The 24,307-nt window shown below is 35.1% G+C and overlaps 2 protein-coding genes and 1 pseudogene across 5 annotated transcripts; all 3 read right to left on the bottom strand.

The window, feature by feature from the left end:
- Positions 1-8,559: 8,559 nt before the first annotated feature.
- Positions 8,560-12,135, bottom strand: LOC121743238 (protein CNGC15b-like). Its single transcript, XM_042136481.1, has 7 exons — positions 11,736-12,135; positions 11,294-11,423; positions 10,649-11,192; positions 10,349-10,561; positions 9,971-10,263; positions 9,489-9,837; positions 8,560-9,371 (listed from the first exon to the last, which is right to left on the bottom strand). Exons 2-7 carry the CDS (start codon positions 11,320-11,322, stop codon positions 8,700-8,702), a joined length of 2,100 nt encoding a protein of 699 aa, XP_041992415.1. The 5' UTR covers positions 11,323-11,423; positions 11,736-12,135; the 3' UTR covers positions 8,560-8,699.
- Positions 12,136-15,032: 2,897 nt separating this feature from the next.
- LOC121742908 (exosome complex component RRP41-like) lies at positions 15,033-18,784 on the bottom strand. 4 transcript variants are annotated; one of them, XM_042136034.1, is made up of 8 exons: positions 18,547-18,784; positions 17,504-17,582; positions 16,812-16,914; positions 16,594-16,714; positions 16,251-16,339; positions 15,888-16,037; positions 15,566-15,716; positions 15,033-15,387 (listed from the first exon to the last, which is right to left on the bottom strand). In XM_042136034.1, the coding sequence occupies exons 1-7, from the start codon at positions 18,680-18,682 to the stop codon at positions 15,627-15,629; spliced, it is 768 nt and encodes a 255-aa protein (XP_041991968.1). In that variant the 5' UTR covers positions 18,683-18,784; the 3' UTR covers positions 15,033-15,387; positions 15,566-15,626. The 4 variants fall into 4 exon arrangements, with proteins under 4 accessions (XP_041991968.1, XP_041991969.1, XP_041991967.1 ...); XM_042136035.1 differs by having other exon boundaries at positions 15,033-15,302; XM_042136033.1 differs by having other exon boundaries at positions 15,033-15,305; positions 18,547-18,782.
- Positions 18,785-19,186: 402 nt separating this feature from the next.
- On the bottom strand, positions 19,187-21,948 carry LOC121745687 (annotated as a pseudogene).
- Positions 21,949-24,307: the final 2,359 nt, after the last annotated feature.

Here is a 24,307-nt window from a genome sequence, read left to right as displayed (position 1 = left end):
GGGAGAAACTGATCCGTCACTAACCCGTCACAAATTCGTCACTAATCCGTCACTACGTACACATGCATAAAATTAGTATTTGTAAAGTATATAAATATAGGTATTTACTTTATTAGACTTTATAATTAAATGAAAGTATATGTAATTGTGTACTTATAGAAAAAGAGCCAAATTTTATTAGGCTACGTATAGAAACATGTAAATACATGTCCGTCGATTTTCAACAATAAAATGTAGAAGTACTACTTTTTGGTACCACTTAATATTCTATATTTTAGTTAGTTAATATATTACTTTAATTATCATTATTCTAATAATAGTACTTTCATGCCTCAATTTCCTCCTAATTTATGTAACTTACACGTAAATGACTAAAATGATAATTATTGACGGATTTGTGACGGATCAGTTTCTCCCAGTTAGTGACGGATTTGTGACCCGGTAATTAAAACCGTCAAGAATTTGACGGAACCGTCCAAAATGGACCAAATGTGATCCGATTTCAACTGTGAGGGACCGAATAATTGAAAAGATAATGTTAAAAAAAACCGCAATATGTTAAGGACCAAGTTAGGACTTTAGCCTAAATAAAATTATCTCTTCTATATTTATATGAGTTTTGGATCCCAAATTTTGACGTCTATCCTATGTCGAAACTAAAATTGATTGAAGATTTATCACTCATTCTGTGTGTTATTAATTCTGTATTCGATGTTTGAGGACTAACAACTTGAAAACCTCTCTCCCAAATCGTATCACTCCCTCCCGAAGATCTCTCTATTTCCCAAAACAATTAAGACTGTACCTACAAAATTCCTGATATCCAATCAGCAATAATGCAAACAAGATTTCCCCTTTGAGTAAAACTTTACTGAATAATGAATATAATGGGGCTTCTAGAAACATATGAATATACAAAAAGAAAAGTGATCGAAGTGAATCTTCTTGACCAGAAGGGAATTTAAAATACAATTGAAAGATGTGAATGCCAAAATACTAAAAAATAGAGTAATCATTATGAAATAAGAAGACAAATTATATTCATTTTAATGTAAAATTAGTAAAATAAGGAATAGAATGAGAGAAAAAATAATTGAAATATCATTAGTGACAAAAATAAATCTCACTCATCCGATAAAAAAAAATTTGTCGAAAATAGATGGAGTTAGTATATACGGTATGGACAATCCAAAAATAGTTAACTACTTTTTGTGGATTGAGGTAGTATATATATAATTTTCTGTTAAATAATACGGTGAATATGTTTCCATACCGGATAAATGCCACACCTAGATTCGAAGACTGATTGGGATGAAAATTTTATATATGTATTTTGTACATTTCTTGTTCATTTGATTCTTATGTATTTGCTCGTAATTTAATGCACTTGTTTGTCATTCTTACTTCTCACAAACAAATTCAATTTTCACTAGGTTCGTATACTATATAGTATTCTATAAATATTAGTTGACATATGATTAATCCCATAACTTCTGAAAATAGTGAAATAAACGATAATTTTTATACCTTTCCCACATGAAGTTGTACTTTTAGAGATTCACATGCAAATAATTATCAGCTTAATTTCCTCAATTCTCTATGAGGACATTGAGGAGGCTTGACTTCTCATTCTGTTCATTAATCAGAGAAAGAGAGAGAGAGCAAATAAAAGAAAACTAAAAGAAAGAAAGCAAATTAATAAATTACTCAAATCATGTATTGAATTGTAAAAAGATAGATTATATTACAGACCAAACAGGAAATCTGATATCAAAAGACTAGCTTGTTAGAAGAGAGAGCCAATTTAGTTTATAAATTCCACACTGGTTATTTTTATTGCCGATATGATACATTGATACCCTAATAGATTCCCTCCTAAAAAGAAAAAATACAACTATACGCTTTCTTGAATTCTTGGCCAAGAACACGGAAGTATAATACAATACACTTACAACTTTTATACTTCTAATTTTTACATTAATTCTACTTACAAAAAAATATTCAAAACCTCAAACAATAATACAGTATATAAGACAACATCGATATTTTATTTATCGTTTATAGAGCTTGGTATATGAGATATACTACTGCATAAGTGAAATTAGACTCACTTCTCAGACTGATTAATTATTAATAAGGCATCATTGATTAAAAAAAATATGTTGCATTAATATTTTTCCTTGATTATACAGTAATATACTACTCCTATCATAGTTTCATTGTCTACGCATTCTGTGGTATACGGCTAACTAATTTTCTTTTTAACGGAAAAATTAAAAGAAATTTTCTCAAAAACTATCGAAAATAAAACAAATTAAACATTTATCTATTTTCTGAAACAAGACAAAACATTAATCTATAGTATTTTCTTAGAGAGTAAACGCTAACATGGCACGCAGATTGGATCTAATTCACGTGAATAAAAGGCGCAAAAATTCTTATCAAATATTACGATCGAAACCTAACACTGTAGTTAATTGTCTGACAATTTTATTATACTAGTAATATTTATCATGGTCAAAAGCTAAAATATTCGTTTTACTTTTCTGAAGAAGTCAGCGTAGTTCAATTTACGTACACACTTAAAACGGCCAAATACAATCACAAACTATATCAAGACGAGGCAAAACAGCAATCCAAACTTGACCCACAATTTCAACATCCTAAATCAAATTTGTGATTACATTAAATTAGTTGTACTAACACTAACTCTTGATGATCCAGTCTTCTCATCCGTCATTTTATTAAATACCACTACGAATATAATGTAACGCTTATTTCAAACTATTTTTCCTTTACCGGATTTTAAGAGAGGGCACACATCCAAGGATATCAATTTATAAGTAGGTATAAATTTGTATATATGCTCTATTTGAAAAAAAAAATACTAATTATAATCAATAACCAAGCATGCTTCTTTATAAAATTAAACATACGAGATTCAATTTTTATGTTATGCCATAATTTTTAATTACTGGTTGCCTGTTGAACACTTGGTCAGCGCTAAGAATTTGGCCTTTCAATTGGGTGACGGTTTGTTTGAGTAATACATGGTTCCAAAAAAATTAAAAATAATTATAGAGTATATACAAAAATACAAGTGGAGTAATGCCTAAATAGACTTTATCGAGGCATCTTCACATGATTTGGATCTTTCTTCATGGAAAATCAATTATTTTTTACATTATTAAATTACTAAGAGCGTTAGTCTATTAAATTGCCACTCTTTTTGGCAACTAGTGAGAATTTTAGGCACAAAATTAGCAAAAAGTCCTTAGAAGGTCGATTTTTTTGGTGGGCTGAAGAAATAATCGCTTTGTTTACAACTCAGGAATATTTATGCGACCCACAAAATTAAGTATATATGGATTGGATAAATTTGGTGTAAGTATACAAAATTGACAAACATTAATTATATTAATATAAACATTCGTTAGGTCCATTCTTGTCGTTTGATTCGTATAAACTCCATTATATTAGCATGGTTACAATCTTGAAATGTCTTCAATTTAAACGTATCGAGAGAAAAAAAATATGATAAGAATAACGTCAATGGTTTTATCATAACACAATTGGCATTCATTAACCATATATCAATATACATTATGCCAAATTATAATAATTTTCGTTTATTAATTATGCCTAGGAGTAGGGACAAATGTTGGTATAGCGCTCATTGCGTTTAATACACATGACTGAAAATAGAAGCTAGCTACCATTTTCTATGAAAAAAAATAACAGGTAACTGATAATGTATACACTATGGGATGGATGAAATCATTGAAATGTATCCTAATTCAATTCTTACGGAGTACTATTATTCTTTTACGTTTGTCTTTTTTCTTTAGTAATACCCACGTTGACTACAGGAGTAATGTAATAAAACAAAACAGACTGCAATGGGCTAAGCCTATCAATAGTGGAATCATGGGCCCAATTAATAACTCTATAGGCCACTCGTTTCATTATGTTTTTTTCAAAATTAATTTATTCCCAAATATTGTACTACTACTACTTAGTGGAGTACCAAATTTTTCAATAACTTCGTTGATATTTAAATATGATATAAGTAACGTTTCGACTAAGGCCATCTCCAACCATTTACACTAAACTCAAACCCATTTTTTCAGTTCTGTCACATCAAACAGTAATTCTACTCCACTTATTTACACCAAACTCAAAACCCAAAAGAATATTCCATATTCACCTACTTTTTTTACTTTTTCAATTTTAACTACATATTTATTTAAATTACACATTCACCCCACAACATTTTGTCTATAATTTTCCAAATATAATTAAATAATTTGATATAATTATTTATAATATATATTAAATATATTATGCATTCAATAAAATATACACTAACTCCAAATTATAATACATCAAATGTACTATAATAACATTCAAGCATAAACTAAAATACATTCAAAGACATCATGATTATATAAAACATAAGGACAACACATAAAAAGTAGCTAAAATTCAAGATTGCGTATTTGAAAAATTTTCCCACAAATGATCAACTAATGCATTTCGAATTTCTAGATGTGCATTTTTATTTCTTATTGCGGCATACCGAGTCAAGTACTCTTGAAATCGAACATTTTCATTTGTCGTCATCTCAACTTCGATTGGAGAACTCAAGTCATGCTCATCTTCAACTCGGAATCAATTATTGCTACTCTAGAAAAACAAAATGAGCTATATACTGCAGGCATGAAACAAGCAAACGATAATATGTCTATGTTTTTGAAACAACAAAAGAATAGCCATGATCTCAAAACTGTGAAGGAAGAAAATAAAATCATGGCTATGGACTTGAGCTCCATAGTCGATCCTGATAGTCGTGCTTATTTTCAAGCCGGGAGAAGACGCATTTTACAAAAAAAGAGCTCAGCGACAAGAACAACCAAATGACTATGCAACTGGAACATATCCTTCGTACTTCGATAATATATGAGGTTATGGTTCTGGTTTACCGGATTATTAGATTATTTTTTTCATTTTGTTATTGTAATATGTTTTTTTTTTCGAGTTCAAGATACATTGGCAAGCGAACTAGCCGTCCCCAGCCCCTCGTGGCCGCACGAACTAGCCTCCCCAAGACGGGTCCAGGCCCGTAAGTTGTCCACCCTCAGACGGGTCCAGGCTCGTAAGCTTGCAAAGCCCCAAGGCAACAAGCCTTGTTTAGGCCCACAGGGGAAATTAATCACAAGTTGCGCCATCCAGGAGTCGAACTCGAGACCTCCAGGATGGCGCGGTATCCTTGCCACCCTCCTCAACCACTTGAGCTAAGGGGCTTGTTATTGTAATATGTTGTTGTCTTTATTTTAGTTTTATGTCGTTGTAACATAATTTCCATTTGTAGGATGTGTTATGTAATAGGAGTACTTTTATTACTAAATTTTGTACTATTGTTTAATTTGTTATATTATAATATTAAATACTAATATTACAATTCATACTCAATAAAATAACTAATACTCAATAAATTATTTAATAAATTATATTAAACATAATTTCACAAATCACACAAAATAAATAATTAATGCTAATAATTTGTATAAAATAAACTAAATATCAATTAACTTTTTGAACTAAATATTGATAAAACCGTATAAAACAAATAAATACTATGCACCATTAAATTTATACATATAATAGTAATTAATTAGCCTAATTCTCAAATAAATACTCCACATATGTTTCCACATATGTTTAATTGGAGGTGGTTTAATTAGTCCATGCCATCAAATATAATCTAAACCTAATTTTTTTTCTCTCTCTCCCAGCGCCCGCATCGTCTTCTTCTCCTTCTCTGATTTTTCATTTCTCTTCTCAGCATCTCTGCTTTTCCTTCGCATCTTCTTCAACCATCTACAACTCTCCACAATTGTTGCTTCCATTCGAAAATACAAAGGATGAGGGAGCTAATTACAAATTTTAGGAACTTCAAAAAGTGAGATGCAGATACTGTTCAAAAACGCAAAAAAAGGGACGATTTGAGATGCGTTTTGGAGTATGATTGGAGGTGATTTTCACTGGAAATTTGCGTTTTGCCGCATGGTTGGAGATAGGGATGTCAATCGGGCCAACCCGTTCGGGTTCGGGCCAACCCGTTCGGGTTGTCGGGCCATTCGGGTACGGGCTATTCGGGTTATGATTTTTTCGGGTTATAAAAGTTCGACCCTAACCCTAACCCTTCGGGTTTCGGGCTAACCCACCGGGTTATTCGGGCCAATGTATTTTTAATTCTTTTAATATTTTCAAAAAATAATATGTATTTTAAATTTTCTTTAATTATATACATATTTTTAATTAATCATTCAATAATGAAATACATATTTTTAATTTTCTTTAATATTTTTAAAAAAGATTAAGTTATTTAAATTTAAATAACTCATTCATTACATAATTATTTACAAAATATCTATCAGTAGTATGTTTATGATTATGTATTTAAAACATAAATCAACACTTTGTTTCAAAATTCAAACATAAATCAATTCGTAGAAAATTAAATAAAAATTTCATAACGTGAGAGGTGCATCGTAGATGTAACAAAAATATTTTGAATTGTTAAAGAGTGAATTATCAAGATGCTAGCTAATTGGAGTAACTCTAAGTTTTCTTGATTTATAATTGGTCAAATTTAATTTATTCCAGCTGTAAATAAGTCAAATAATAATTTATCTTTGTTTTAAGAATCATCAAAGTACGCATAATTCAATGACGAAGCAGCGTCAAAACACTTTGCACTATTATATTGGAAATATACTAAAAGAAAGCTTTTATATACGCGTATTTATGAATCCATGAACCACATGGTGATTTTTTTTTTGTGATCTTATATAGTCGGTTGACGTATTTGGATTTTGCATGGTTTTAGAGAGTTGTCTTGGATGATTTTGATTATATTTCTATATTTTGGTATGTTTACATGTTTGTTGAGAAATGATAGAAAATTGATTAGAAAATGTACACAAAATATGTGGATGTGCAGCAGCCTTGTTTGAGTCAATGTTTCTCTCGAATTTGAAGTCTGATAAACCTCTAATACATATCACTCTCTTCGTCTTCGAAAGAGCTTCGCGTGGATATATTGCACGCCTCAATCGGAGCTTTGTAGAGAAAGTTATGACCGTTACAAAAACTGCTCGCTGTGCAGAAGCCTTCAACCCGATGGGCCGACCCGTAACCCGAACGGGTCAGCCCGCCTAACCCGACAACCCGAACGGGTCAGCCCGAATGGCCCGATTTTAAATTCGGGCTGCGAAATTACAACCCTAACCCTGTATTTTTATCGGGTTATCCGGGCCGGCCCACGGGTTCGGGTTACATTGACATCCCTAGTTGGAGATGGCCTAAGATGTGAAAATCTACAAATATTGACGTGCGAAAATTTGAGTTGGAATTTGCGCATGAAATATGGAAGATGTTTAGTAGACATTTATCCACACCAAGATCGGAGCTTTAATAAGTCAATGCAATTGAGATCATCAAATGTGAGCATGTCCTCGTCTTGTATTCTTGTAAAAGGCCAGGTCAACCTTTGTAACTCATCTTTCCACAACATATATACTCTCAATATGTGTTTTCTACGTTTTTTTTACCCAATGAAATTTCATCATGAGGTTGGAGATTTTGGTTGGATTCGAGTGTTTAACAGCTCCAAAAATATCTATATATTTTTAATAGCAATGTAATTCATTAAAATGTAATCAACTTATATAAATGTTGGGCAGCTGAGAAATTAATCGAACACGGATTGCAAGGACACATTTTGTACGATTGGAAACGTTGACCTTGTTCAATGGACTTTTAAGACACTGAGTTGTCAAAATTCGAGTAATTAAAGTTGCATCACCCACTCTAATGTAGAAAAGAGGGAATGGAATGATGATTGAATTTAGCTTTCTTGTATGGAACACAGCTATAAGTGTTGGATTGGGAAAGTCTGATGTTGAAATTAGCTAGACGTTGATTCTTTGGGCATTTTAATAATAATGTATAATATGATAGCCTTTAAATTAAATTGTTAAAGGTTTGAAGCTGGAGTATATAATACGCCTTCCATTTAATGTAATATACTGATGCACCAAAATAATAAAATTCTCATCAATATAAAAAATATGATCAGTGTTAAAAAAAATTACTAAATCATAATGCTTAACCAAACACGAAAGTCATTTTAGATACCAATTAGGTCATTTTTAGGTCTTTTTTGATTGATTTAGTTCATAACTGAAGGTTATTTTCAAATTATTTTAGTCCGTATCCTTCTTATGAAGTAAAAGTCTAAAACATGACGTTGACATCTAAAAATTATCTTTGTATTTTTAATCTCATTCTTCTATTTTAAATCTAATGATTACTATTTGATCTCTAATTATATAGGAGTATTAGAATTTAGTTGTTTTTTATTACTACCCTTCAAAATATGCTAATAATGATTTGGTTGTTCTTACAATACTATTTAATCTAGTCAATACACAAACTAGGCAGAAAAATAAGACTCATTACTCGCAGCATTGATTTTCGTCACAATTTAACAAGAGCCTAAATTAAGTATAGTTTTTATTTATCTATGTCCTTCACAAGATCACCATTCAAATCCATTGTAACCGAAAATATTATACATATATAAAAAAGAATAATGTCAAATAAAAGCTTTACATTGTACATTTTCCCGATTTCTACTCATCCTCTAAGGTGGAAAAGTCCGGTTCGGTGGGCTTCTGCAGCGAACCGGCTGTACTCGAACCGGAATCAGTATGCTTGAGAACTCTCCTACTAGCACCCAATCTCCCTGCATAAACATGCATCTCCTTCTCCTCACCCGCTTGCTCCGATGCCTCTTCATCCACACTCTCCAACGCCCGGAGCTCCGCCGCACTCCTCCGCTTCTTGTATCGCCGCCACGCTGCCTGAATGAAGCAAGCAGCCCAAGCCCTCCACTGGTGGGAGTAGAATCTAAACTTGTGCCTTAGTTGCTTGCTATGTAGCCTCCGAAACTGCCCCGCCACAAACTTGAGATCCTCGGCTCGGAGGGCGAACGCCTCGACCTCCGATATGGCCTTCACCGTCCTCGTAGAGGACGGGAGGATGACGCTCGGGCGGGGGTCGAGGGCCCACGTGAGAAGCTCCTCCCCGCAGAAGTCCCCTGGACCGATGCGGCAGGAGTTGAAGAACCCGGTCCGACCGCCATTCGTGGTGTAGGAATCAAGGTTCCCCCGTATAATGAATAGCATTTCATTAACGGGATCGCCCTCCCGCACTAGGCACGTGCCCTCTGTGCACAGCGCGGGCTTCAGCCTCTCGCATATCGCGTCCAACATCCTCTCGTCCATCTGGTCGAAGAGGGGCACCTGTTGGAATCAAAAGACCAAACACCATTGCAACAACTTTAGTACCAAATTTGCATATACTACTACTACTACTAATCTTGAAGGAAACTGAGGTTTAAAAGGCTTTTGAGGTCGAACCCTTCGAACAAGGTCGTAGCAGAGGTGGCGCTTGATGTCGCGTCTCAGATCGAGAGGGAGGCCCTTGAGCAGAACTTCCTCGTCAACGCCTCTCGTGGCAACCCATTTGTACTGATCATACTTGCGCACCGACTGCCTCAGCTCTTGAGGCAGCTGCCGATGGTGCATCCACTGCTCGGTATCTGTTCTTCGTATTCTCCACTCTTCTAATCTAACCGTTGTCGATTGAAGATACGTCTGCATATTTCCGATGAGCAACGCAAACAAGACGAGACCAAGCGTCGCCATAATGATGGCAAAGCTAATCTCTCCAACATAGGTGCTTGTAGCAAGATTCTGCCCCAGAGAGCTGCACAATCACAAAGCACAATACTATATTCAATATACTAGTCTGTTCAATGCAATGTGAATCCTTTCCAAAACAATCCACAAAGTCATTCTTTAACTATCAAGGGGATGAGTACTAAAGGAAAAGCATCTACCTAAGGTTCTTCAGACCCCACCAGAGGCAGTAGAAGTACTTGTTGAAGAAGCTTGCTGATGTGACGTCGAAAGATACAGCATCTCCATAGATGCCAAAAGGATAATGGCTCTTATCCGGATTACACTGATTCGTAACATTGCTGGACAAGAACCATGCATTCCTTCCGGTCTCCATGACCCTACGGCAGTCAAAGTATTTGTACAGACATGACGAGGATTCAAGGTCACAGGCATGCCTCCAGCAAGCCTCTTGCCTCTCAATTGATAGAAGATACCAAGAAGCACCTAAAACCTGTATAAATGTAAGAAAGTAATATTACATTTTGTTTCTTCAGAAACATATATATATATATATGTGTGTGTGTGTGTTGACTTACATGGCTTGCAAGCATGTATAGCATGAGATTGTAAGCAGCTCCAGCCCAAGCTGTTTCTGTGACAACACCAGTAGCCTTCACAATTTGTGAGGAGAGAGGAAACATAAGAAAAAGTCTTGGAATGTATTGGAATATGATTATGAACCTAAGCACATTCTTGGTGTTGGTCATTGTTGAACCTCTCAGGCTAGGGATAATCCCCCAAATCAGCATCTACAATATCAATCATAGTTATAATAAGGCTTTGCTTTCGACAGCAACAAGGAGAAGACGAGGACATATGAGTTTCACTTGACAAACCTGAGGGAGAGGAAGGGCGCAGATGGCATCAAGCCAGAAGTAGCACCGGAGGTACCTTGAAGCTATCTTCTTCGAGTCAATCACAAGCTCCCCTCTCCCAAATACACGAGAGGAAGGCGCCACATATGCAGTGCGAAACTTGATGTAAATCTGGATTGCATAAAAGGCATCTGCTATTGATCTTATGATTGTTAACACAACTTCAAGGGTGAATCCTATGTCGATGCACAGATTCTGCCTCACCACGGGCAGGTAAAAGAATAGGGGGTCGACAAACAAAGATACTAAACAAGCTACTAGGAAAATCTTGTTCCATCTACGGATTGCAGGCCCCCGAGGATCCAAAATCCTCTTCTTTACTCTCTCATAATCCTCTGAAAAGACGCGAGACAACACCTTGGCTTTCAACGATTTTCCACCCTTATCAGTCAGCTTTTCGGTCTTCTTAGTGCTCGACTCTGGCACCCGTGTTCCATCGATCTTGTAGTGCACCTTAAACAAATTGTCACTATTGAAATTCCCAAATTCAACATCATCATGAAATCTGCAAGATAAAAACTGGACTCAAAAAACCTCTTCTACTATCAAACAGTTGAGATTTTGATCATGATATTCAGAGTAAAAAAAAAAGTAAATGCAACACACCTCACAGATCTTGAATTAGTATAAGCCATGGCTCTTTGAACACCAAAGCTTGTCCTCCTTTCCTATGAATAAATAGTTTGGTGTATAGGGCATCCAGCAGCAAGAACTTGGCTGAAAATTGGGGCTAAAGCTGGCAGAAAGAGATGGACTATGAATTCATATCCACCAATATGAAAAAGAGCTCTCATTTCTTGCCTTTTCAGACATTAAGTCAGGTCAAACATGTGACCAATGCACTTGGATTTTCATTTAACTCTTGTCAATTCTAAAACCCCTTTACACTACAATGTCAAACCTCTCCGAATTTGAATGCTTAGTTCCACTAGAACCAGTCAAGGAGATTGATTCATTTTAACAAATTGAACAAGTCAAGATTTTGAGACTTCATAGGATGAACAGAGAAGAAAGAAGCAATCCCAGAAAATTAAGAAAGGGAACTTACAGTAATTTGGCAAAAGATTGTTCCTTTCATCCTCCATTTGCAGCTGTCGCTTTTGCTTTATTACATTTAAAAAGACGAAAATAAATAAGAAGAAACCAAAAAATTGACACAAGAAAGTGATAGAAAATTAAGAGGGTTGATTACAAATAGCCTCCATATTTCATTAATGTTTCATCAGTTTTTTGTTTGTTGTGAAGGAGATGACAGCATGGATATGGGAAAATGAAATAAATAAATGAATCGAATTTATGGCAATGTATTTAGTGATTCCATATACGCTGTATCTGTATGTATGCAGATGTGTGTGTTGGTGTGTGAGAGAGAGAATGAGATTGAGCGAGATAGTCCAGAGTAGAGAAGGTTGAGAATGGGGTGGAGGCCGATGCGGGGGAAAGGGAGGTTGTCTGTTTATTAATGTGGCAGTTACAGTAGAAAATTTAATGGATTCAACTAGCAATAAAAATAATTTAGTAAATTTTTTTTGTAAAGATCCCAGGAGTTGACTGAATTGGACTGCAGCCAATTATCTATTGACACGTGTATATACGTTCTCGTCCCATTAATAAGGCGCGGTTTTCACAGTCCGTAGAGCACAAGTACAGATCTACATCTACTAGTAATGATTGATGAAATAGTTTTAGAAAAAAACAAAATTAGATTTTAGAATAAAAAGACTAATAAATACGTCTATAAATAATAAATATATTCTCAACTCACAAGAATAAGTTAAAGTCGGCACTAACTCCACTAAACTGGATTTTCCCAAGTGGATTAGTTTAGAATAAATTTAAGTATTACCTGGACAAGATTTGCATTCGATATAAATGGTAGCCGAATTTTTTTAACTAATTTTGTTGAGATTTGATGGATCAGTTGTTTCCATCTTGCCTACATTGGAAATATCATCAAATTTGCATTGCCATTCATTATATAGTTGTGATTTGTGAATGATAATAGCGTTGCTTAATTCATTTGATAGTACAATATTTGGCCAACTATCGCGTGAGTTAATATAATTCACTATTTTCTCTATTCTTTTAGAACAAATTTGTTTGATAGAATTCTCAGATTATGCTCTGAAAGTAATTTGATTCTTGATTCAAATTATAGTACTTACTCCATTCTTTGTAGCAGTAGAGTCATTTCTTTTCGCCACATAAATTAAGAAATTAATGTAATAGTGTATTAAATAAATAGCACTCCATATAATAAAATAGGAGAGAAGGAAAAATAAAGAGAATAAAGTAAGAGTGAAACAATGTGTTACTTTTTGTAAAATTGGAGATGATTCAACTACCATGGAATATTCCAAAATTGAAAAAGCTTCAATTATCATGGAACCAAGAGAGTAGTATATTTGATTTTTGATGCAATATGTATGCTACACAAATGTATCCCAATTAAAAGTCAATTAGATCATGGCTTATTAGTTTTATAAATAATTGTTTAGAAAATATCGGTAGGATCTGAACACAATTTTCTAGTTACAAGGCCATCACTCCACTTCAAATAATATTTCATGTCGATGCCAAAACCGAAAGATTATTATGTAGCTCAATCTGAAAAAATCAATAGAGGCTATATGGGCACATGTCCTTGATTAAAATAATCCAAGAGACAAAATATATGTTGGTCGTCGCTCAAAGCATGGATAATTTTATGTTGATTTAATTTCGGTCGATGTGAAACTTTATAGATATTGCATATTGCATTGAACATCATTTTTATAAATTTTAGTTTAAAATTCATCTTGCACGTTCACAGTATTTGAAATCAGTTTAATATATGAAATTAGTAGTACCAAAATGAAATTATGCTACAATCATATAGTACATGGTGTGTATGGTATTATGATTGGGCATGGGGACTTTTTTTGTTACAAATTATGACTTTTGTTTTAAATTTAAACCGGAAATCTTTGACTCTAAGTCACATAATAGTTGCCCGTTGTTATATGGCTGGTGGCTTATGCACATAGTACTCCCTAAATATACTCCATTTCTTGTGGTTTGTTTCTACTTGCTTGAATATACCATTACTATTAGTAGTATTTCCTAATTATGGTCTACAAAATAGTCGTCTCTCATTTTCAAATATAATGTGTTTGAAATAAAAAAAAAAACTGTTACAATTTTGAATTTATGTTAATTAATTAAAAATAACTAATCGTCATAATAACTGGATTATCTATTAAAGTTATAATTAGGCCTCGCACTATGATATGATTTAGGCATGTCAAGTCGGGTATCCACTGATATCCGAGTCAAAAATTTCGGGTACCCGATCCCGAATTTTCAAAAATCTAATATCGGATACCGGATCCAAAAATGATTTCGGGTATCCAGATACCCGACTCGGGTATCCAGTCCCAATTATGGATTTTTTATATACACATTTTTTATTATTTTTTAAAAGAAAATTAACTACTACAAAATTTTAGAAATGCAAACTTGTAGTTCGAATTGATACAAACTTGAAGTAGTTTGAGTTTAAGATAAAAAAAACTACTCCAAATTATTAGAAATAAAAGTTAAGAGTGAAGGATTTTGGGAGTACATTTAAATTTTTTAAATAATAAAATAAATATATAATTTATTAAATTTTAAAAAAATAAAAAAAATCAGGTAATTCGGGTATACCCGATTGGGTATCGGGTTATGGGTAATTCGGGTATACCCGATACCCAATAATCCAAAAATCCTATACCCGATCTCGATCTCGAAACCCGAAAAATCGGGTTTCGGGTATCCAATTACTCGATACTTCGGGTTCGGATATCGAGTATCCAATTCCCGATATCCATCTTGACAGGCCCAATATGATTCATGAAACGTGTAAAGTGATTTATCTCATCAAGATATAGTACTCCCTCCGTCCCACTCAAGATGACCATATTCTTGAGTGGCACAAGATTTTAAGAAGTGTTATTAGGTAGAATAAAGTAGAGAGAAAAATATAGTTGAATATTTTAATGAGGGCGGAGAGAAGATGTTATTTCCAAAATTGGAAAGTGGTCATCTTGATTGGGACAAATAAAAAAAGACAAGTAGTCATCTTGAATGGAATGGAGGGAGGAGCAATAATCATTGAAAAACCTCCTCATTTTCACGAGGGCGGCATCTCTATGATTGGGTATTGTTAGATGCCTAAAAGTTTGAGTTGAATAAATATGTAGCGTAAGACATAAAATGAGGTAAGTCATAGTTATGGGGCAAGAAAAGTATTTTTTAATTGCAATATCATATTAGGATTATCCATAGCTGTCAACGACAAACAAGTTATAACACGAATGAACGGTTAAAACTAAGATCAGGTTGATCATATACTCCTCAACAAAAGCAAAATGAAACTCCAATAGACACTCACCACATTATAAAATCACACAATAATACGAAATTATAGTATTGTATGGTAATATGATGGCGAAAGTTTGATGATAGGTGGAAGGTCGTCCCACCTACAGAGTTACAAGTGACCTCCATTTAAAACACTTGCTCCCTAACGATCAGCACGGAATATGCTCCCACCGTCATCCATTAAATGCTCTTCTCTCTCTCTCTCTCTCTTCTACTGAATCATTGATCAAGACATGTACATCACCAAACAGTTTAGTATAAAAACTAAGGGCTTCACATAAATTAGTATATATGGCCTGCAAATTTAGGAAATGGATCATCATCATCATCATCTCTATATGCATCAGCAAAGACTCATATCATTGACAAATTCCACATGACTTTGTCAAAGGAAATGGACACAAAATTCACGGTTTCAATAAATAAACTAGGATACTGGTAATAATATAAACTAGTAGGTCCTAATTTTCTTACCCAGAAATGCAGCAAAATTGATGATGGAAGTGAAATATTTATATACGATGAGGAAGAGTTCCTAATCCTGTGGAGCAGAAGCAGCTTCTTTAAGACATGATCTCATGACCTTCCCCAGCTTCGAACAAGCATCGAGGCATAACTGCATTGCCTGCAAACAACATCAAGTTAAAGAAGAGTAAATCAAGTTTTTTCCTATCAAGGCAGCAGCATGTTTGCAATGATTCTGATTATAGAACTTTATCTAAGCGAGGCTCCAAATGTGCTCGTTTCAGAAATAGGTTTTTGTAGAGTAGGACTTGGACAGCATGTTTCTCTATACCTCATTGATCTTAGCTGTCGACCACTCCCCAGTGACAGTCATCTGTGTGACCTCATTATGCGATGGCATGCAAGTGATCATAAGAGCCCCGTCTTGATGGCTTTCTTCTTCTGATACAGGGTCAATGAGAAGATTCTTCCCAATACATGACTGTGCATCGACATTTGAAATGATAAAATAAGATGAATGAAAAGCATATGTACAAATTTGACATTCGTATTTGGTAAAAAAAATTAGAGTAGATTATTTTATCCTATATAACTAATATGAAGTGAAGAAAGTCACAATCAGGATCACATACATATGAGGAATTGTTCACACAAAAATACAAAGAAAGAAAAGATACAAGCATAGGGTTCATACCACAGAAACAGAGGCAACCATGTCATACAACATGATGCCTGCATCCGCAAGAGCAAGACTGGCACACGACGTGATTACCGGAAGATCACCTGTGACAAACATTATATGTTTCAAGTAAGCATGTCAAGCATCACTCCAAAATTGTCTCACCAGAAACTACTATCGAATAGTCAAGAAATACAATTCATCATTAGACAAGAGAGACAGAGAAACTACTCAAATAATAGTAATTGCTTTGAGAAGATGACAACAAAGATACGATTCTGATATTTTCTTTGACCCCTTAATTCATGAACGAATTGAAAAAGAGTTTTCCCAAAAGAAGCTCAAAGGTAATACTTACTTCCTCCAGATTCCAATACCAAAGCGAAGACATCAACAGTAGTCTTAGGGAAAGATTTTAGTATAATGGCGCCCTCCAGAGCTTTGTGGAGCATTGCCGAAATATCCTTGGTTTCTGGAGTCTGGACAGCAAGCAGTATAAGTTTCAGATACACAGAGAACTAATGGAGTATATAAGGAAAGATAGAACACCATCACTGAAAAAATAAGATGATTAACCTGACCACGGACAGGAGAAGCAAAAGTTGTATAACTGACATTACAATTCAACCGTCCAGCATTACTATACATCATAGCTTTCTTACTTTCCCTGGGGCCAAATCTGAACAAAAAAGAAAAACTGAGAAATTTAACATTTCATCATGCTCCATTATAGAAAGATAATATCTTCATGGAAAGACTAAGATATCATGCTCTGAATTCTATCTCAAACGTATGGAAAGACTAAGACATCATGCTCTGAAATCTGAATTCTATCTCAAACCTTTACATCACATATATCCAATTCAAACTCCAAAGCAAATATGTAGAATTCAGAGGAAGTTAGACAAGAAAATGAGATAAATCAATGGGTCGAGATAAAATGAGAAAAAAAAATTGAGGTAAGTGGCCTAAATTTTTTGACTAGAAGGCAATATTTGAAATTTTACTTATGCTTTTCCAACCTTGGAGCAAAATGAAGAAATTTAATAAGCCTCAATCATATAAAATGATATATATATACTTGTAATTCGCCACAAGGACAATTTCTTGAAGGATATTCAAACCTTCCCATTTTTAGGAGTAAATCTTTTCTCATTCTTCACTACAATATACTAGAAAAAGTAAAGACTGGTGAATAGTATTGAAAATATTAGATTTCACTCCAATATGCGTTTAGGTGTCATCTATCAGATTAAGCATGCACCTACACAGATACAATGACCTTGGTGCTTCCGAACTCTGCATACGCAGACCCTGAGGAAGAATTCACTGCCCCGGTCTTCAAAACTGCAAGATTACAAGCAGAGTAATTGCAAATAAGTCATAAGTTAAATATCAGGTAAACTATACTCCCATATAATGGAAGCAAGTTACCAATGGCACAGATAACAAACGATTAGGAAAAGTCACAAAAGCACAAAACAGTATTGAAATTGTAACAAATCAAATCATGATCCGGATAGACTCGGAAGTTTTAGCTGCTGGATATAATAGTGCTACAGGGATTTAATCTGATGATGCAGCATAAGCATTGTAACTAAATGAGACAAGCAAACAGAATGAGAGAAATAAGAACTGCACACACAAAAGTGTCTCACAAACATGAAACATGCCAATGGAGCAACAGACAAGGTCAGCCTAAATCTGGTTCTTAAAATTTTTAAAAAAATAATACAGCCACATATAAGCCAAATCGCTCGAAATGAGAGGTGGAATTTTAACTCAACTTCTCAAGTGCAATTTTCATTTTAGACAAGCTCTGCACTTTCCAACAGTTGAGCAAATTATAAGGAAATGAAATTGATATAAGATTTTGAACCCTCTTAACTCTGAACTACCTAAGCATAAACTATCAGCTGCATTCCTCCTTCACACACATCCACTGTGTGTGTATTTTGTTATTGTATATTTTCATAAACCTCGAATGAAATAAAACCAAATACTAGGAGAACTAGAGCATTACAACAAATAAGAATACGTCGTAACACATTGATGAGAACAAATATCACGTTATACAGCAGTAACAATTAACCAAAAACCCAAAATGAAGAACAAAAGTTCATATCACCCCAGATTTCAGCAACTGAAAACCCTAGCGCGTCCACTTGAGATGAATTTCAAAGCAGAACATACAACCATTTCAAGAACTCAAAAAGAATAAGCTAAGCACAAAAACAAGCTTGAGAGGGTACATAATTAGGTCATTGAGATAGTAAAGAAAGAAAGGGCTGTAGAGAATGAGGTTACGTACATGCAGGGCGGCACTGGTGAAGGCTGCGGCCGTCAGGTCGGACCCATTCAGAGTCGGTTTGGATCGTGGGCCTCTTCTTCCGGTGACCGGTCGATGGTGAATATGTCGGAGCCGCAGCACCTGGTTTTCCGGCCATTGCACCCCCTCTCTCTCTCTCTCTCTCAACCTTTTTTTCTTTTCCTTTTCTTTTTTTTACTTAATAACGCATTTCATTTTCATAATCAAAATTTGTAAGAAGATGCATTTTATTTTGGAGAAATATTTTTGAATTTATGTTTAAATGATTATTTTGCCCAAACACAGTGTCAGGTAAATCGTAACCCTACTCTTAAGGGCACATTTATAGATTTATAGTATTTACTTTAATGTGTAGTATGTTCTTGAGAAATTAATACTCCACAGAATGATCTCACTAGTCCAATAATATTTATTATGTTTCATTGGTATTAATAATTTTGAAAGTAATGATGATTTAAAATTACAATTTTAATTATATGGGTAGAAAACACAAGAAATAAGTGTAAAAGTAGTGCAAGCAAAACTGTAAAAGAGCATCTCATGAGCAAACTTGACCTATAATTTCCTCAATGCTAAATCAACAATGTTACTTAGAACAAAGCAGCTGCTCATCCGTGCTACTTTATGTACCTGTGTATGAAATCTTGAGAACATGGGACTCGACGTTTGGAAGGCAAAATGACTCCAACCTCGGCTCTGTTAAATCCACCACCACTTCCTCATCTTGTAGGCCAGGCCCCGCGAGCTTCGTCTCTTTGAGGTGAGGAGCATCAGCTTCTCTACATCAATCATCTGCTTCCTTATCATTCTTGATGATCTGTCGACGAGGAGGAGGAATCGTGAACATCTCCATCAATCATCTCTGGATTCACACTCTTCATTCCAAACACAAGATCAGATACCATGTGTTCAAGAACAAATTAGGCTAATCAGGAGCCATGTGGATAGTAGATAGGTACCTGAAATGCGCGTACTGGCAGATTATTCCGTTTAGATCTGTCTGGAGCGATAGTCGAAAGAATCTGGACCACTTTGCTCATGGTTGGTCGAGAATCAGGATCCAGCAGCAGGCACTCCTTTGCTAAGTAGGCCATTACCTGCATCTCTTCTTCTTCAAACTTGCCTTGGAGACGCGGCTCTGGCAACTCATGTATCACTCTCTTACTGTCATGCAGACGAGCTGTTGCCTGCAAAGCGATTGTAAAAGAGTTTCCCTTCTCATTCAAACATGCCTACTACTAGCAGACACCTCTACAACATAACTTGGCTAAAGCTATCAAGTAAACTTCCCATACCCATATCACGTGACTTTCGGTCCCTTTGTTGGATGACTTGTGGATGGGCTTTCGACCAGTGATGAGTTCAAGAAGAACTACGCCAAAACTGAAAACATCAGACTTTAAGAGAAGGTCGTCCAACAATAGCATACTCTGGTGCAAAGTAACCGAAGGTCCCTTGCATTCTATCTGGAGATCCGGAACAACTGAGAATGCCATCATTCTGAAGGTGTTTAGCCATGCCAAGATCTGTAATCTGCACACATTAAATATTGAGTAGTCTTGTATAGCAGCCTGAAAACGAATACATTAGTGTTTTAAAATGATACATAATTAACTATAGCTTTCAATCACAACTTTAATTATGTGGTGAAGTCTTGCAATTAGTTGTATTTGATTGCAAAAAGAGGGTCCGAATTCACATCCTTCTACTTACTAATTATGAAAATTGTTTTGACTAATAAACAGTGAATTAGTTTAGCACCTCAGTCAGGAAAACATGTTCTGCATCCGGGCCACCTTCCAGTTTCATTCTCTTGACTGCAACTGTTCTACCATCTCTCTCAGATTACCATGGTAGACGTGGCTGCATCCTCCAACTCCAACCGAATTAGTATCAGAAAATTTGTCTGTTGCATTTTCCAGCTCAGAATACGAAAACTGTATTATCGTTCCATGCAGTGCTTTTGTTCCTCTTCTCAGCAGGAATGGATTCTGGGGAATGCATCCTTTAGCCAAGAAAAGATAAAGCCAGATTATAGAGATGTTAAAAATCAATCATGAGACCTGCTTCAGTTGAATAATCTACTTCTGCTGGAGAATAACTAGAAGCAGAAAATATAGTCATAGTCCAATAAAAATGGCATATATGAATATTTACCCATACAAGGTACAGAGGAATCTAGATATCCTTTGTATACTGGCATAGTAGAAGAACCGTGGCTCATTATGTTTACAGCACTACTGCAACTTGTTAGTCTATCTGATGAAGATGAAGCCCATTGGACTGGATGCTTGTTGTTCCGATAGACATGCCATAGTATATAAGCTCCACACCGTCGGTTTTATGAGAACTACTTCGCTCCGGAGCCCGGTTTGGGGAGAACATGTTCCGGCGACGTTTTAGGATGCATCGTCCGCTATTTCTGCGTATCGTTGGCGCTTTAGAGCGTCGATACGAGTATTTCAGGATGAGGGATGATGCGGTTGGTAAACCCGGCCACACGTCCATACAGAAGTGCACTGCCACAATCAGGCAGCTGGCATACGGAAGTGCGGCCGACATGTTCGATGAGTACCTCTACATTGGCGAGACGACTGCCCGCGATTGTCTGAAGTATTTTTGTGAGGGCGTTAGAGAGATATTCGGGGATAGGAATCTTCGGAAGCCCGCCCCCGAAGATTGTCAGGCTCTGATGGATATGCACGAGATTTAGCACGGGTTTCCGAGAATGTTGGGCAGCATAGATTGTATGCATTGGGAGTGGAAGAACTGCCCCGCCGCCTGGAAAGTGGTGTACACTACCGGTTTCAAGGGCAAGAATCCTACGATGATCCTTGAAGCAGTAGCTAACTACTGGATGTGGATTTGGCATGCATATTTTGGAGTAGCCGGGTCGAACAACGACATCAATGTCCTCCAGTCATCGCCCCTTTTCAACGACCAGTGTATGGGTGTTGGTCCGAACGTCAGTTTCGTCGCCAACGACAACCATCACAACATGGGCTATTATTTAGTGGATGAGATATACCCTATGTGGCCCGTCTTTGTGAAGACGATTAGATGCCCCACAGAAGAACATGTCTATTTTGCGGGCCGTCAGGAGGCAGCGCGCAAGGATGTGGAGCGGGCATTTGGTGTGCTTCAGGCTCGAAGGGCGGCAGTGAAGGGTCCATCACGACTGTGGTATATTGACAGCATCGCTGATATCATGTACGCATGTATTATCATGCACAACATGATTGTCGAAGATGAAGGTCCAGCACTGACTGATTGGGCCAATAATGATGTTGATGCTGCCGGTCTAAGCCACGGCATGGCCACTGCCAATGTACGTATGGGAATACCCCATGAAAATGCCGATCGAGTCCGTGCATTTGCCGACATGCACCAACGACAAGCTCATATTCGACTCCAGAACGATATTATTGAAGAGATATGGACGCGGAGGGGTCGTCTTTGATATTTACAATGTAATTTGTTTAGACTTTTTTTTGTTGAAATGTATTTTTTTTATTTTTTTTATTTAATGAAATTTAATTGCACTTTCTCAGCAGTATTTGTGTCGAAATTTTAATTCCGTAAATTATTTAATTTGGTGAATTTGTGAATTTTTATTATTGTGGATGTCCGTCAGGAGGTCCTTGGGGATGTCCGCCATTGTGCAGTGGGATGTCCTTATGACGTGGCAGTGCAGTGAGATGTCCTTATGACGTGGCAGGAGGTGTTTTTGGGAAGTCCGTCGGAATGTCCGCCGGGACATCCGTCTCACATTGAAACAATTAGCAGCTAAGCATACCAATAAAAACTCAATTCTGCTTGAAAAATCTGATCTCTGGCATTGAGAAGAAAACTCAGCAGCTCCAATCTCGTGAAATGCAGAGAATCGAAAGCGAATTAAACACAGCTTCCCCCGACACCAAGGGAGTGTAGAGAGGGAGAGAGATGTAATGTAACGGTGAAGGAGTTACAGCTTGAGGTAGCACAGATGTCTATGCAGAAGATAAAGAATAAAAAGTTGTTACTGCCACGTGGAAATTCAGATACACGAGTACCCAAAAATCCCCTTGCGTGTACATAATACACGTTTTAAACGTTTTAAATATTTATATTAGCGTGATTATGATTTGTCACAAACCATGAATATCATACTAAATCTGATCCAAACATTACAAAATAAATGCAAGAGAGAAAACTCAACACATTCGAGTGTAGCAAGTTATAATGCTAACTTTTCTTAAATTATTAACTCATCAATACATTATTTAAAAAATATCAATGCAATTATATTAATATGTCAATACAAATTTTGTTAGCATACTTATCTCTTTGTGTTGAATTTTAAAAATATATGTCAACACAAATATATAAGTATATCAACTAAATTTTTATTAACAATTATAGATACTGTGCTAATAAGTTAGCAAGTTAACAATTGATCACACCTCGGTCCGAAAGTGAAATACCCCGTCAACAACAAATAACACATTTGTTTAATATTTTTCTGTTTTTATTACATTTAATTTTTTTGTATCTTTTCAATTTTTAAAACAACTAAAACTTTATTTAAACAAGTTAAAGATGATTCTCATTAAAAAATAATGTTAAAGTTGAAATCAAATATCCATAATAAAACTAAGAATCTTCATTTTAAATAGTGGAAGTCATCAAAATAGTAACTAGAAGTCAAGAAATTAAAGACATAGTAGTAGTTGTGATTGAAAATATATGATTAAAGAGAAGTTAAAAGATCAATCAGAATTTCAAACTTGAATTCACTATAATATTTTACACCCTCAAGCCGAAACTATCATACATTCCGCACATCATTCATAAATCATACCAGTTGTAAAAGTTCTAACGAGCAGGACCAAAAAGAAAAAAAAAAACTAAAGACTCTAAAATTCACCCAACGAATTTTTCCTAATCGGTTATTTCTGTCCATGAATAACTAAACAAATACTAGAAGTACTATATAATTTAAGAGTGATAGACTCTATTATTTTTTATTTAATTTTTAATTATATAATTTGATATAATTCACATTGATATGAAAAGTATATAAATGCTCACATGATATTATACATTAAAGATTTAACCTTACATAAAAAGATAATTAGGTATATAAGGTACTGGTAAAATACAAACAAACTGTTCAACACAAAGTCTAACATATTATAAAATTTCAAGATTTTGATATTAACACAATGTCAACCGTTGACACTGTGTCGATATTTTTTATTGTTGTTATTTATCCTTTGTTGACATTTTCTGATGATATCATATTTTGGAGTTTGTACAATATTTAAATTTTCCATTTAATAAATTATAAACAAGAACGGCTATATATAGAAATAGTATAACAATATTTTGGAAAGTTAACAATTCAAATTTCCATGACTAAACAGTGAATATATTTATAAATTAATTGTAGAACATTTTATGCTGAAACAACTATTGGCTAGATTATACAATAACAGTAAAAAGAGTATAGCAATACTTTAATGCTAATACAAGTAAAAATAACATAAGAGCATTTTATGCTGAAACAACCAAGCCCACCATCATTAAAATAACAATGCAATATTCCACCACCGAAAAATTTCTTTAGTCGAGAGGAAACTACAGGTTTGTGCTTAACAAAAATGGCCGATATTACTTTGCAGTTCTTTTTCTAGAATATAAATAACAATATCGTAATCATTATTCAGCTATTCGTTTTTTTACTTAAATAACAAATACTTGT

The sequence above is a fragment of the Salvia splendens genome, chromosome 8 (assembly GCF_004379255.2).
Source record: "Salvia splendens isolate huo1 chromosome 8, SspV2, whole genome shotgun sequence".
Taxonomy (NCBI): Eukaryota; Viridiplantae; Streptophyta; class Magnoliopsida; order Lamiales; family Lamiaceae; genus Salvia; species Salvia splendens.
Note: the sequence above shows the minus strand (reverse complement) of the source record. Positions and strands in the feature narration are given on the sequence as shown.